At 38.2% G+C, this 14,172-nt stretch overlaps 1 protein-coding gene and 1 long non-coding RNA gene across 7 annotated transcripts in view; one reads left to right on the top strand and one right to left on the bottom strand.

Moving 5' to 3' along the window:
* On the bottom strand, positions 1 to 6,522 carry LOC148734434 (uncharacterized). 2 transcript variants are annotated; one of them, XR_015999082.1, is made up of 4 exons: positions 6,481 to 6,522; positions 2,631 to 2,930; positions 1,612 to 1,817; positions 1 to 1,173 (listed from the first exon to the last, which is right to left on the bottom strand). It is a non-coding gene; the product is annotated as an uncharacterized LOC148734434 (long non-coding RNA). The 2 variants fall into 2 exon arrangements; XR_015999081.1 differs by lacking the exon at positions 6,481 to 6,522 and having other exon boundaries at positions 2,631 to 3,252.
* The window catches only part of LOC111322188 (zinc metalloproteinase nas-15), a 27,296-nt gene continuing 14,914 nt past the window's right edge, over positions 1,791 to 14,172 (top strand). For 2 of the 5 annotated variants that reach the window (XM_088754517.1, XM_088754521.1), the window contains exons 1-2: positions 6,007 to 6,152; positions 13,071 to 13,161. In XM_088754517.1, the coding sequence (XP_088610643.1) occupies positions 13,077 to 13,161 (85 nt within the window). In that variant the 5' untranslated portion in view covers positions 6,007 to 6,152; positions 13,071 to 13,076. Of the gene's footprint in view, positions 1,929 to 3,277; positions 3,296 to 6,006; positions 6,153 to 13,070; positions 13,162 to 14,172 lie in introns of those variants that run through there. The other 3 variants (XM_088754520.1, XM_088754516.1, XM_088754518.1) reach the window with 3 other exon arrangements.

Here is a 14,172-nt window from a genome sequence, read left to right on the forward strand (position 1 = left end):
TTGAATTTGACATGGTTCATTACAAAATTTAGGATAAAAATAAAAGCCATAAAGGCTAAACTTAATTCACTGATGAGTAGAGTTGAGTCTCAAAATCAAACGTCTATGGCAATTACTTCTAGCTTCGGGCGTGATTTTCGTAAAGGGCATTTTTACCAAAACGGAATTGTATAGCTGTTTAATGATCAATTACCTTAAAATAGCCAACAGGAACCAAGGGCCCGTTTCTTGAAGGAGCTGGTAATTTAACGGGCCCGTTAAGCTGTTCTGCTTTCTTTCAAGATAGGGTTTTAAAACGTTTTGAACATTATACGATAAATTTATCAACTAAAGAAACAAAATGGACTGGTTAGGGTGCTAGAACCTGCCCTTCTATTCTTGAAAATTTTGATTTTAAGATATGGCCTTGGGCCCATTAAGTTACCGAGACTTTCGAGAAACGGACCCCAAGGCTGTTAAATCACATCCTAAATTAGTAAGTTTTACAATAAGTGAAAGCTTAGCCAAAACTTTACTAGACAATAAGACATTTATCCCGGATACAGGAGAGAAAACAAGTTTTGAATTCTGGTCTAAAGCCAGACGAGGTTGTATCGGGTTTTACATTTATCCAATTTTGCAAATCGTTTTTATCTTTTTACTCTCCACGAAGAAGCTCATTCAAAGGTCAAATTACTTTCCGAGGTTTTGCTCTGTTCAAACTTTTCCTTCATCGGTGTTCATTTCATAATTTACTTTGGCAATTTTGATAATTTAGTCTTCACAATGTGATAACATCAAAACTCAAGGCTGTCAGCATGAGACGATTCAGTAATATATACATATATATATAGCTTGAATTTTATTTTGATCCAATTTCTTTCATACCTCCGGGAAGGATTTTGGTTTTAAATTTGCCGTCATTTTGTCCCTCTTCAGTCAATGAACAGGAATTATAAGCAAAGCCATGTGGAGTCTAATAGACAAATATTAGTTTTGGCATCGGTCCACTAACACCAATACCTCTTGAACATGCTTTACTAAGAAAAGTCAAGTGCCTCTCCAAGTGTTGAAAATTCCAGATGCCACCAAATGTTTCATTGCATGTAGTATTCCACGCCTTGTGATTCGACCTCTTGTCCCAAACGAGAAGAGAAAATGGAATTTCGGCCTTCTGCATAGAACTTTCCGGCACTGCAAAAATAAAGGGAATATTGGTCATGGGTAACTTTATTGATTTAATAATAATTTGAGAAACATCTTAAAATGAGCATTATTTAGTTTTCGCTTCTGCCCCGCTCTATCCTTGCAGAGAAGAAAGGGGTGTAGGTATGTGTAGGACTTTGTGGGAGGGGGGAGGATGGAGTAATGTTACCGGGAAACGGGATCTCAAAAAGTAGAGGGTCTGAAATGATTTTCAAAATGACTCTTAAATACAGATAAGCTAATGGAAGTAGTTATTTAGCCATCGAGATCATCCCCACGTACGACGCCATATTCTCCCCTAGTCCCACACTCTATTATTGAAGTAAATAGAATCATACCAATTTTCAGGCTAGTCACTTCTTGCTCGCAGTAAGAATATTCTCGAGCTCCTTTCTTTTCTTTTTTCAATGAGTAATATTTACTTACGTTTTGTCATACGGTCTAATAAAATCCTCCAGGGTGATGAAAATAAGCCGGAAATAAGAACTGCTAAGCGGCCGGAAACGGAAGGGAGTTCAAGGAGATGATCTTGGATACGAATCAAATCCACCGCACTGCAGATATCCTTGTAGCTTAACTCGGTTATAAAGCTGCCAAAGTATTGAAACTCAGCAAATTCCTTTCACGTGAATCTAAAAGAACACAGGATTATTGGCAAAGGGCTAAACTACCAACAGAAATAGAGCTACCGTGACTACGAAACCCTTTAACTTGAAACGTAATAGGACTGTGAAGACCCCGAGGTAAGTTGTGGACATTTATACTGAGGATTGCGCTCATGGTTTTTTCTTTTCGTTTAAGTTTCATGAAAAAAATTATATACTCATAAAAACACCGTGCGAAGCACGACGAACTTTTACTGACCGTGTGTAACAATTTACACTGTTCCATTCATGAACTGTATGAGTAAATTGATAAATTGACGTTGCGGTTATTGTTTATCATTTGTTATCAATGCAGATACTCTAGTTCGTATGAGCAAGGAATTTTTCTTTTCTAAACGGCCGATTTCTGTTTTTGACATTATGGTCGACTTCCGATTGTTTTCATCAAAGCTATTCCCCGTGATTTTGATTAAGCTGCTATTGCGCAAAGTTGGCTTTATTAGTTTGTGTATAACAAAGATCATCTGCTCGTGATTTTGTGTTAATTGTTGAGGCTATAATTAGCCCCATTTCAATTACTGTTCATCTAGAACATGTCATTTTCATCGTGAAACGAGACATGCTCAGAGTATTCACAGAATGATCCGACGCAGTTCTTTCAAATTTTTCATAACCAATTGATCACGTTCGCCAAATAACTACAACACAATATTAATGGCAATGAGTTTTTCATCATCGCGTTTTATTTGTTGATGGAAAACAAAAAGGGGGATATCTGTTCAAGCAATTGTCTCGCTTATCACTTCACACGTAGCTAACTACTTGAAAACCCTAACTAACCTGGAGGCCAGGGTCACGCTAAATGTCACGTACGGCAACCACGATGTCACGTAAGGGTCTCTTGCGACCCTAGGTGCGACCCTCTAAAAATTAATTGAGATATATTAGGTGCTTCACGACTCACTTCCAAAATCCAATTTTCACCTATTCGTTTGACAGACTTAGCAGCTGTCAGTAGCAGGAGTAAGTGGTGAAAGTACTGACTTGCTGTGCGCACATCCGGATACCTCAGTAACGTTAACCCTTGGTTGGGTCACGTCGATGACATTAAATGCACCCGTGAAACTTTTCCCGCATTTTCTGTGAAAGGAAAACAAAGATAAAAATGAAATCTTTCGAAGCAGTCACAAAAGCGATTTTAAAAAATCAAATGCAAAGAAGGTTGTTAAACTTTGGTTAATCATGGTATAAGCATTCTTGAAACGTGCTCGAGTAGCAGAACATATTGCTAGTTCGAGTTCCGGTCGGATTTGTCATACAATCCTTTTGGTGGCAAACCGGCTGAACACCGTTGAATATCTCAAATGGCATATGATGAAATAAGTGAACCAACTCACATGACTTCTCCTCCACTGATGTAAAGCGTTTAATATTGTCTCCTTCATGACTAGAGGAGCGTTCACTAGAAGCGTACCTTATGTACGCTTCTAGTGAACGTACATAAGGTAAATTCCATTCGTAATCACCACCATTTATCAACTAAGCAAACTAATCTAAACTAAGAGAAAAAAAAAAAAAAAAAAAAAAAGAACTACGCGGAACTTGACTCAATTTAAAAAAAAAAATTGGACGATGAAAGAATATACCTTCACCGGGAACTCCAAAGCAAGGGACTCCTGCTGAACTTCATTAGAATAAGACCGTTTGAATGTGGGAATTTGGCTTTTAAAAAGAAAAGGTTTGGCGAAGTTGGACCTAAATGTACTGTATCTGTCTTCTCTGATGATTCAACCTTAGCTTTTTTAGCCTGAGCGAACTGTTGAAATAAATACTTTAAATAAGACAAATATTATCCGGCAACGCCAGATCTGCTTTTCGCATGGGATCATAATGGGTTTAGTAGCTCCAGAAATATCTTTTTCCAGCCTAAGATTGCCTTTGCACTCACAGCAATTCACAGAAGTGAATTTGGTAGTGAAAATTGTAGGTTCTAGTGTTGTGAAAACAGCACTGATAAGAGTAATTTTTATACATCTTCCCATGACAATGTGCAAGAAGATACGTAGCAACAACTTTTTGTCACCGGCTAAGTCTGACGCCTGAGTTGAAGGATCGTGATTTAATCAACGCACGTAACATTAAATCCTTCTCGTTTAATTTCTTTTCCCGAACACTGCTTTTATTTTATACATCGCAAGCAATTGAGCGAATAATTAAATGAGGGAGCACAGGGAACGGCGGTAGAAGTACATTATAGTGTTTCATCAGCACGGCTGTTGTCAATAGAAGGCTACCGGTGTTGAAAGTCCTAATTGAGTCGTTCACAGCTTTTTCTTTTTGTAAAAGAAACCGCGTTTGAATTACTCTTGAATTAACTTGGGCGTCGCTAAAGTGTCACGAGTTGTCTTCAAAAAATTGAAGCACTCTAAGTAATGGCTATCAAAGTCAAAAATACATTTCTTAGTTTAGTTCTGAATAAAAGCGACCTGGTGAAAGGTTAAACGAATTTAAGAACTGAACTACGTCCCGGCTACGAGGATGTAACTTCTTGTTAATTAGAGCACATTTTAAAGACCTCCGACGCTTACGTTTTATTTATTTATTAATTTTTGGGGGAATGGCATTGTAACATTTACAGACCAAATACAGCTAGGGGATTTTTTTCTCTGACATGGCGACTCCAAGTCAAGGCAAGTGACTGGCTGTGTTTCTTTCCATTTAGAGCCTTGGTTCGTCTTGAACAGCGGTGATAAGAAAGTTTGCACGCGAAAGTGGGCGTGTAAGCTAAGACGGCACGTGGTGTCAACAGTTTGTCAGTGAAAAGATCGCCGTATTTTGTTAAATTTCCTCATGCTTTGTCCGAAATGGTTAAAAAAATTTCACATAAGTCACACCTCATCAGTATTTTTGCAGCCGGCTTTGCATCAAATTAGGAGAGGAATTTTATTTTCATTGTTTGTATTACGTAATAAGACTAAGTGGTTTATAAGAAAATAGATCACAATTCGCCCCATAAATAACACCGTGTTTTACAATGATGATCTACGAAAATTTTTAGCCAAGGGTTTTTTCAACATTCCAACTAATCCTCGACATTTTGAGCAGGGAAAAGTGCACTGTTTGACTGTTTTCAAAGCAGGCTTTACCACATTTTTTTAACAATGTTCATAATCGTATAGTTTCTTCAGCCAGCCATGAGTGCTTTGAATTGAGCGTAAGCTTAGTTTCACATTACTGGTTGATTAAGATGCTTTCCAAGTTCTATTACGAAAAGGAAAAAAAATTAGGTCATTTGATGCGAACAATTGTTTCCGGAAAATTTCGCGGGCACGTTTAAGTTCGTTATCTACATTCTCAACTATAGGAATTTCAAATACCCAATTCTTCATCTTTGTAAGACTGTTTACTGCTGTCACCCTGTAAGCCACATCAGGACCGCTTATCGCCTTTAAGGACAAAGTCCATTTGTGCAAAATTTGTTTATTGCATGTTAAGATCTGAAATAAGAGTTAGAAAGAGAGCGTTATTTTGTTCTCTCTCTCAGTTATTAAATACTTTCTCTTGTTTTTCCTTCGTGGTCGTCAACTGGGAATGTACTGCCGGAATATGCTATGGTATTGCAATGAAATATCATATTAGAACTAGCATAAGCACGTTTAAAATGAATCGCATTTCTTCTCATCGAACCATTTGGATCGCTTCCATTTTTATAACAATTGATTCCATTGTTACGTCACGTTACTCTGAGTTATGCACTTGAGAGACAGTTATGTCTATTTTGTTGATAATTTCAGCGTGATTCTATAAATTTCACCGCACGAAATCGCAACTTTTAATAGCGCAGTGTAATTGTCATTTGTTAATCTTGTTTTCATACCAAAGACGCTGAGAGATGCATGATATTTAAAGAAAAGCAGATTTTGGTTCACTTAACTTGAAAATGGGATGCAAGTGTTTTAAGCTCAACAAAGCATCCGGAATTAAGTACCCTAAATGTCAAAATATGACGTCAGCTGTGTGCCTTTATTTTGATGCTAACCCAAATATAGAAGTAAACTGCAAAGCTCTCGTAGTTATATTTCAGCAAGATGTCAATACTATTCCTAAAAATTAAACTGTGTTTGAAACGGGGCTTAGTGTGTCAGCTTTAGATAACTACAAAAGAAAGAGTAATCTCTTTCTTTTGAAACCAAAGATTCGCTCCCTCGTCGCGGTTTAACCTTTAACCTAGACATATGTTGCGGGAAGATAGTTTTTCACCCTCGAACAACATCACTTTAATGACCGATCATCGGCGGCTTGGCATTTCTCCCACCTCAGAGAAGCACGGCGTTTTCCTCCGAGTTGCACTGAGTCACACAGGTAAGCGCGTTCTGCATCATTTGAATGCTACATGTTTTTCTTCTGGATAGTTTAGATGGCCATCTGTCAGCATGTGCGTGAAGTAAAAAGTTAGTGCACTAACAGTGAGATCATAATCGCAGCTCCATACGAAGTATGTATGTTTGTGTACGTGTGATGAAACTTAAGCTAGCGTGCGTTACCCTTCAACCGAAACTGGAAATACATTTTCGTTTGCACTAGAACTACAGCTAATTTTTAGACAATGATTGACGTTTTGCCTAAAGAGAGTCTTAAAAATAAGCAACAAATGCAAGCGGCTGTTAAAAACCTGTGAAGTGTGACTTACTGATGTTGGAGACTTTCCCTGTCTGTTACCCATGGCAAGCTTCAGTACGTTCAGTATATATGGCGCCAAAATTTAGCTTGGTTTTTATGCGAAACAGATGTTATCGATTGCAGCAAGAATAAGACCTTAGTTGGAATTTATCTAATCTGGGACGGAAAATTTGAGGAACTATGAGAAAATCGAGAACAATTCGGCACACTGCTCGCGTCTTTGTGTGCTGGTAACGAGTGTTTCACTTCCATTTATGCACAAGCACATAAATTGATTTTGTTACAATGAAATAACCAAGGTCGAGTAGGGGATAAACGAACAATCAAATATGGATCAAGGTTTCGATTAGAATTCCAGACAATAACCTTTCTTCTTCCAGAAAAGCCGGCCTCTTTTTTCAGTAACACCCAACCCCTGGACATTCACAGGTGCCCTTGGATAAACTTAAGAGGCGTTTTTCGGTAGCATTGTTATATAATTGCTTGTTCCAGTTGAGCGCCGATGTTTTCTGCAAATCAACAGGAAAATAGTTGAAACACGAGGGAGCTTCATATCAGATGTGCAGAGGAAAACCGGTCAGAAGGATGCTAAGATTTCCTTGCATATTTTCTGGCAGCGGTGTGAAGGATTGATTACTTTATATAGCCATTTTAAACGGTTTCGACTTAGAATGCGGTCACGAGATGTCCATACCATGGCGAATTGGGAAAGGATCCAACATTGTATCCCCTCAGGCTAAAAACGAAATGGGTTTCAGTTGAGACTTTCCGTAGAAGTTCATGGTACTGAATGAGGTACTTGTGCTTCGGTCTCAAATGGCAAAATACTGAAGGGAGAACTTCGAACCCCTTGCCTTGTTTGCTTGTTTTTGACATTTCTGGTAATGCGCTTTGGTTATTCCTCTAGTTAATGATATTCTGAGTATTACTTAAAAGATTCAAGAATATGCGGCTTTGCAGCGCAAGGTAATACCATTCAAAGCTAATCTTCACCTGTCAGATTTTTCTATAAGCATTTCATCTCCAGCCGTGAAAGATAAAACTTCCCAGCCATAACCGGAAATGTAAAACACAATGATTCATTGCAAGGTTTCATCCAGCCAGCCGCAGAATTCTCGGCTGCTCTCTTGGTCAACTGGGGGAATATTTTTAATACGTTTTTGCGGCCTGTGAATGATTTATGTATAAAACCAACTGCAGCAAAATACCGGAAATTCGGAAGTCTTTTGGAAGTGCGGTGAAACACTTAATTAAGCTGTAGTATCGACCGCTGTCAGGTACATAAAGGCCTTATTTCCAATTTGAGGCGTGGCTGCCGAACAGTTTTGTAATTAGACAAACGGATCCGTGGGAGTACCGGAAATGTAGCTAAGGTCAGAGTGTTGTAATGCTATATGTTTGAAAACTGGTAGCGAAACTCTACACTGAAATCATTAGACAAAAAAGCCGAAATACAACCTGCGAGCATCGAACGCAGATCATATCTATCATATTTATCATAGAAACATCATCTTTGCCGACATCGCATTTCACCTATTTTGTCTTATTCGCAACTGGAGGTGGCAAACTTAGGACATGAACAACTTATTGTTTTGAGTTTTCATGTTTATGTTTGCAACTGATAAATTGAAATCATTTAAAAAAAGAAAAAACCAGATAATAATTTTGCACCTTCGTAATAAGAGAGTTTTTGCACTATTCATTATCAACAAACATCCCTCTATCACAACTCATTTGCTTGGACCGTATACTTGTTTTTTGACGTGATAAAGCTTACTTGTGTAATTTCTTCAATCAGTATTACCATTAAGGTAGTATCAAAATAAGATGATAAACTTATCAGAGCCCTAAGCAAAAATAATTAAAAGTGGGTCAAACCACAACCATGCTGTTTATTTGCTCCAGCGCCTTGAGTTCTCTTCATGAGCAAAAGCTGATGGGAAAAAGGAAATGCCACAAAATATTTAATTATCATCGCACGCCTAAACCATCCACTTAGGGAAGGTATGGTGGGGAATCTTTTTGTTAGGTCGCACTTACACAAGTCTTACAGTCGTCGCCTGATTACCGAGAAATCCGGCACTTTGTAACGCGCTCGATGTTTTTGTAAAGGATACGATCTTGGATGTACTTACATCAATTGCCGAACGCAATGTTAGCGGCTCACTTTACAAAAGCGAACTGATTCTTTAGAAGAGGAGCGTGGCTGCCATTGAAAACGCTTCCAAAGCTTATAGACAGCCCACCATAAGGCTGTTCAGTGAAACTGGCCTTTTTTTTAAACAATGTGTGAGTAAGCTGAACGCTGTTCTTCCGCTTTAAAATATATCTGTGATCCGCAGTGTTTTTCTATGCCAAAGAGATCAAGTGTAAACCTAAGAAAATGTCTCCATTTTTTCCTGCCTCTCAAGAAAGGATTAAGGATTTGTCAATTTGTCTTTCTATCCGTACTGTTCAATGGTCATTATTGATAAGCTTGAGTGACTTAAAGTTACCTTGCGCGTTTTTTAGCGCAAGTAATTCCTGAATGCAAAGGTTTAAATCTGAGGCTAATGAGCGGAAACGTCTGACGAAGGTTAATTGCGTTTCACAAGGTAATACCAGCCAAATTGGTTCCGTCGGGGTGGGGGTTTGGGGTGGAGTTCGAACACGCTCAATTCTCTGCACTCTTTCAATATAATTTCTGTTTACTCTAAAAAGTTCAACTTTTGCACTCAGGAATTACTTGCGCTAATAAACGCGCACGGTAACTTTAAGAACACTCAGGCTTATCTTTCATAAATGGCTGCCGGATTAATATTCTTTTGTCTAAATTTAAATTTGCCCTTCTGGCCTCGTTCTCCAGTACAAAATTCAAAAGAATACATTATCTCAAGCGAGGCCAGAAGGGCTAATTTAAATTTAAACAAAAGAATGTTAATCCAGCAGCCATTTATGAAAGTGGTCTATAATGACCCTTGAACAGTACGGATAGAAAGACAAATCGACAAATCCTTAATCCTTTCTTGAGAGGGAGGAAAAAATGGAGACATTTTCTTAGGTTTACTGGATTTTCATTCTTGGGTTGGGCCTCACTGCTGAGGGAATTTCGGCCAGTTTTAATCCTTTGACTCCCTTGAGTGACCAAGACAGAATTTCTCCTTACAATACCAATACACAATATCAAGAGGACAAGCAATGAGAATAAAGAAAAATATCAACCATTGGATTGTTAGTTGATCAGATACCAGGTTCTCTAAAGTAACATCATAAGAAGTGTAACACAGACAGTAGGGAGAATTACGAATGAGATCTCGGGAGTGAAAGGGTCAAACAGTGAGGCCTTGCCCGCCAAAGAAATTAACGATAAAAACATTGAAGATTTTCCAAATCGCCCTCAAGAAGTGTTAGCCAGGATTTCCCCATAAAATTAGCATATTAATATTGACTGCCGTGCCGGGCCTATTATTTCATATTTCCATCATTTGGCCAACACATGTGTGAAAATCTTGGAAAGTCCAAAGGGATGAAGTTGTTTTCCTCAACGTTCTGAATAAAGCCGGTCAGAGCTAAAAAGAAAAAAACTGTATCCAGCCATCTTAAACGTATGTGATTTCTGTGACGTCAGTTAAGCAATTAGATTTATACACAATTCGTATATAACCACCACTTAGTTACTCATTTAGGGAAAAAAATTAACACCAAAATGTTCGTTCTTGAACTGGAACTAAATCAAGTTCTTTTTTAGACAAAACCTCCCTGAGAACAAGGTTTGCTTGGTTCGTGCTTTATGAGTGGAATGCCTCATGAAGGAAGACGGCTATTGAAAAAAACCTATGATTCATTCTTAAAAAGTTGTAGACACTTTTTAATGGTTAGTACGATTGGTCAAGTTTGTGTTCTGATGACATAACTACATCATAAATTAGACCAAATTAATCTCGTGAGGTCACTTGTGGTCGTGGGAAGGTAGAAGAAAGACTCGAAAGGGTTAGTTTGGCAATTTCGTTCTTGGTGAGTGTGGAGTGGATGCTTTTCTTCTCCCTTTGGACTTTTTAGTTTTGTAAATTTATTTGACTACAACTACAGGTGCGTTTTCCCTTCATCTCGCAAACCGATCGATCATTTTAAAAACAAAAGCGTTCCACACTCGTAATTGGGAACTTCACACGCTGACTTTCTCAAACAAGTCATCAGAGTGTTTTATCACTTTATAACCATCTTTCAAGTCAAGTCAAACATCAAAATAAGACTAGTTTGAATGCTTCTTTGCCTTCACTGTTACGTTTATCTCCGAGTCTTTGGCCGGTTTAAATTTCATAACAACTCCGCAACAAAGGTCACGGATACCGATTTGATTAGATCTCATTAAGGTTGGTTTTATTCCACAGCTGAACAAGAGAGCATCCGATACGGTGTTCAATAATCTTCTTACCATTCTTAAATAGAATGCGATATCTATGCAAAAGATGTTTTCTTTGCTAAATCGGTTTACAACTTTCCTATAACTTACAAATGGGAATAGGCTTTTGTCAGGCGAATAATTTCTCGCCACTGCCCTTTCGTTGTGCAATTTACTCATGTACATTAGTTTTATTCGATAATTACTCGCTTTTGAAAGAGCACTTAAGTGATTGAAGTGCATTTTACGTCAGCACTCTCATACACCATTGAACCTCAACGCTTCTAATAGAATGAGAACACGTGACATCTTAAAATCTTTCAGCTAATTAGGCTTTAGTATCTGGTTTCTTTCCGGCATTACTATCCTCGTTTGTTGTTGTTGTTGTTTTTCAAGACTTTCTAAGGTACGGTAAACGTCATGAATTACATTTTTGAGCCATGATTGTAGGTTGGGTAGGATATCAGTTGGACATACACAGTATTTACCAGTAAGGATTAATAAAAGGACAAACATGGCACGTGTGCTGATGATGAAGTTGTGATTGCAGGTTAAAAAATTTCAACTTTATTTTGCCCTTCAGTTGAGCTTTACATCCTCAAGTTTATAACATCTAGATAAATATGGTAAAAATGAGAAATTTTAGGCTCAGTTGACAAATGAAACCATTTGTCACTGCCATGGCCACATGCTAAGTTCAGAGGTGACGATTGCCTGCATATTTCAAAGATCATCAAGAAGAAAGAAACATTTTGTGCTCGGTTATCGACTGAAAACATTGCTGCTCTTAGCCTCGTGTTGAATGCTTGTTAGTTGTGAACTTCTACGTGACTGAACTCACTACGGAGTTCTTTGTAGCCAAACGCAGGGTTCACCATTGCACTGCGCGATCCGAAGGTTTTTAAGATGGAGTTCCTATTGCCTCAACTGCCCTGCGCACGTGAGACCAAAAAAAGAAAGAAATATTTCATTAGAAGGGCCTCATAGTCGGAGAAATGCGAGCAAGTTTTGATCTTAGGATTTTTCTGTTGAAAGAAAGCGGTACTTGAAGTGATATGTAATAGAATTATTCACTTTTTCTTTTTACTGAAAGCATATTTCACAGGAGCTTATTACATTAATTATATCAATGATCCCCTGCTTTCTATTAATAAATTGCCAAACATAATAATGGCTTTGTTCTCCTGCAACAATGATGCTTTTCAGAGAAACCTGTTAAAGAATTCACTGACGGTTTATTAATCAATTACTCGGGATTAAAACCACCGGAGAGATTTGAATAATGCCATTTACCTCGCTAACGGGTTAAAATCAATTTTCGAGAGGCCTTCTGTGCTCTTTTAAGATCGGCTGATGTTTTTAAGATTAATTTATAATAAAAAAGTTAGACTCTTTTAATACAGCATTGTGAGCAAGTTGTAAATGATAATAGTCGCAGTCAAATGTTTTCATTGTGACATCGATCTTTTTCAGTTTGCTTTCAGTGGAATCAAATATAAATCTTTGCGATCCCTTCTTTACAATTGCTGACTTGTAGAAAATCAAAACAAGAACGTGAAGAACAACTTCAATAAAACATAGCTGCTATTTTTCCAAAATGCATGACTCTAGTTTATTCCCTAAGAGCTTGTAGAGTAAGGCACCTCGATTCCAATCGCGTATTTATTTCAACTTTCTTTGAAAACGCGAAATGTTTGTTTTGTAATTAACCAACCACCTTAAAACGTGACGTCGGTAAACGAAAGTTTAAATGCATAGGTATGGTTGGCAATCCTTGGTAACTATTTCAAGAATGTTCATCTCTCCCAAAACGTGAATAATTTTACTTTAAGACATCTCTTATCCGCATATCCGTCCTTTTCTAATCAAGTTTTGTTTCCATTCTCAATTATCTAAAGGCATCACACCTTCTCAAAGAGGTGTAAAAAGTTTGCATTTTTGAATAGACATTTCGGAACAGCTGTGAAGGGTGTATTATTAACTTGGCAAAAGATCTAATGGCTTTTCAGTCAAATTCCCGATAAAAGGCCAATTTGAGTACATTCATAAGTCAAGAGGCAGGCATCAAGTTAATACAATTTTGGTTAGACATAAATAGTCTAGGGTTATCTTAATTGAATCGACGAAAGATTGAAGCAACTCAATACATTGTTTAGAAATTACATAAAAGACGCCGTCCGGCCTACGTTTTATCGATGACATGAATATTCTTTATTTAGAGCAAAATGTGGCTGAGGATCTCGTGGATTCTTTTGACGACTAGGATATTGTTGTCAAATGCTGAATTGCCAAGCGACAATGACGACGAAGGTAATTTAATGTAGTTGTATCAGTTGGGATCAAAGAGTAGTCCGCAATGAATGTTTTCCTTGAGGCCGATAACTGTGAAAATTTTGGGTCAGGGCCATGATTTTTAAAGCGTTCTGAAATAAATAGGATGTGAAACACAATTTTATAACAAAGCAGCTAAACTACACCATCTATATAAAGGCTGCAAGCAAGGGTTTTTATCGCTACAATGGCTGATTGAAAAATTTGAAATTAACCCGTGTCAGTGCCGCGCCAAACATAACATAAACAGACACGGCACTGGGACACTTGTGAACATTTTTCGGTACAAAACTCTTATTTCAAACAGATTTGTCTTTTCAAAAGAGAAATTACAATCCGAGAGAGCTCACAATCCGACCGATCACCAGTCGACCCCACTCTGCTGCGTAAAACTTTCTTCTTCCCTTGGAGTAGGGGCATGGGAAACGTCACACTCTGCAAACTGCAAGCCAGGAGTATCTCGGTGTTAGCTGACGGCTCAGACCTACCTTGCGAGCAGAAGTCCCTTCGACCTTCCTAGAAATGTTGACTCTTCTGGGAGGATCGAAGAGACCTCTGCTCGCAGGGTAGGTCTGACCGGATTTCAGGGCCGCAACCTTACAGTAGCGCATTAGTCCTCTCGTTGCTTTAACCTTCAGTCTAGGCACCGGTACTGAACTGTCCAGGGGAGGGATAAGAGTGTGCTCCTTTCTGTAGGAACTTTGATCAGCCTCAAAGGATCACTAAAACAGTAACCTTTGAACTCTTTCTTAACCAACTCATCTATAGTCACAAAGGTTGTCAATAACCATGGGGATGGCGCCAGCGAATCGAAGCTGGACAGCGAATAACGGCTGGGTTATTGAGCCACTGGTTTGTGAAGAGATATAGATTTGGATTTGGATTAGTTTTCAAGGGAACAAAAGGAACGGAGAAAAATGTTTGTCTTTTGAATGCATCCACAAAAAATCATTTCGGCAGAATTTTTAACTAAGTTTATCATTCCTTTTT

This window comes from Stylophora pistillata, chromosome 3, assembly GCF_964205215.1.
Source record: "Stylophora pistillata chromosome 3, jaStyPist1.2, whole genome shotgun sequence".
NCBI lineage: Eukaryota > Metazoa > Cnidaria > Anthozoa > Scleractinia > Pocilloporidae > Stylophora > Stylophora pistillata.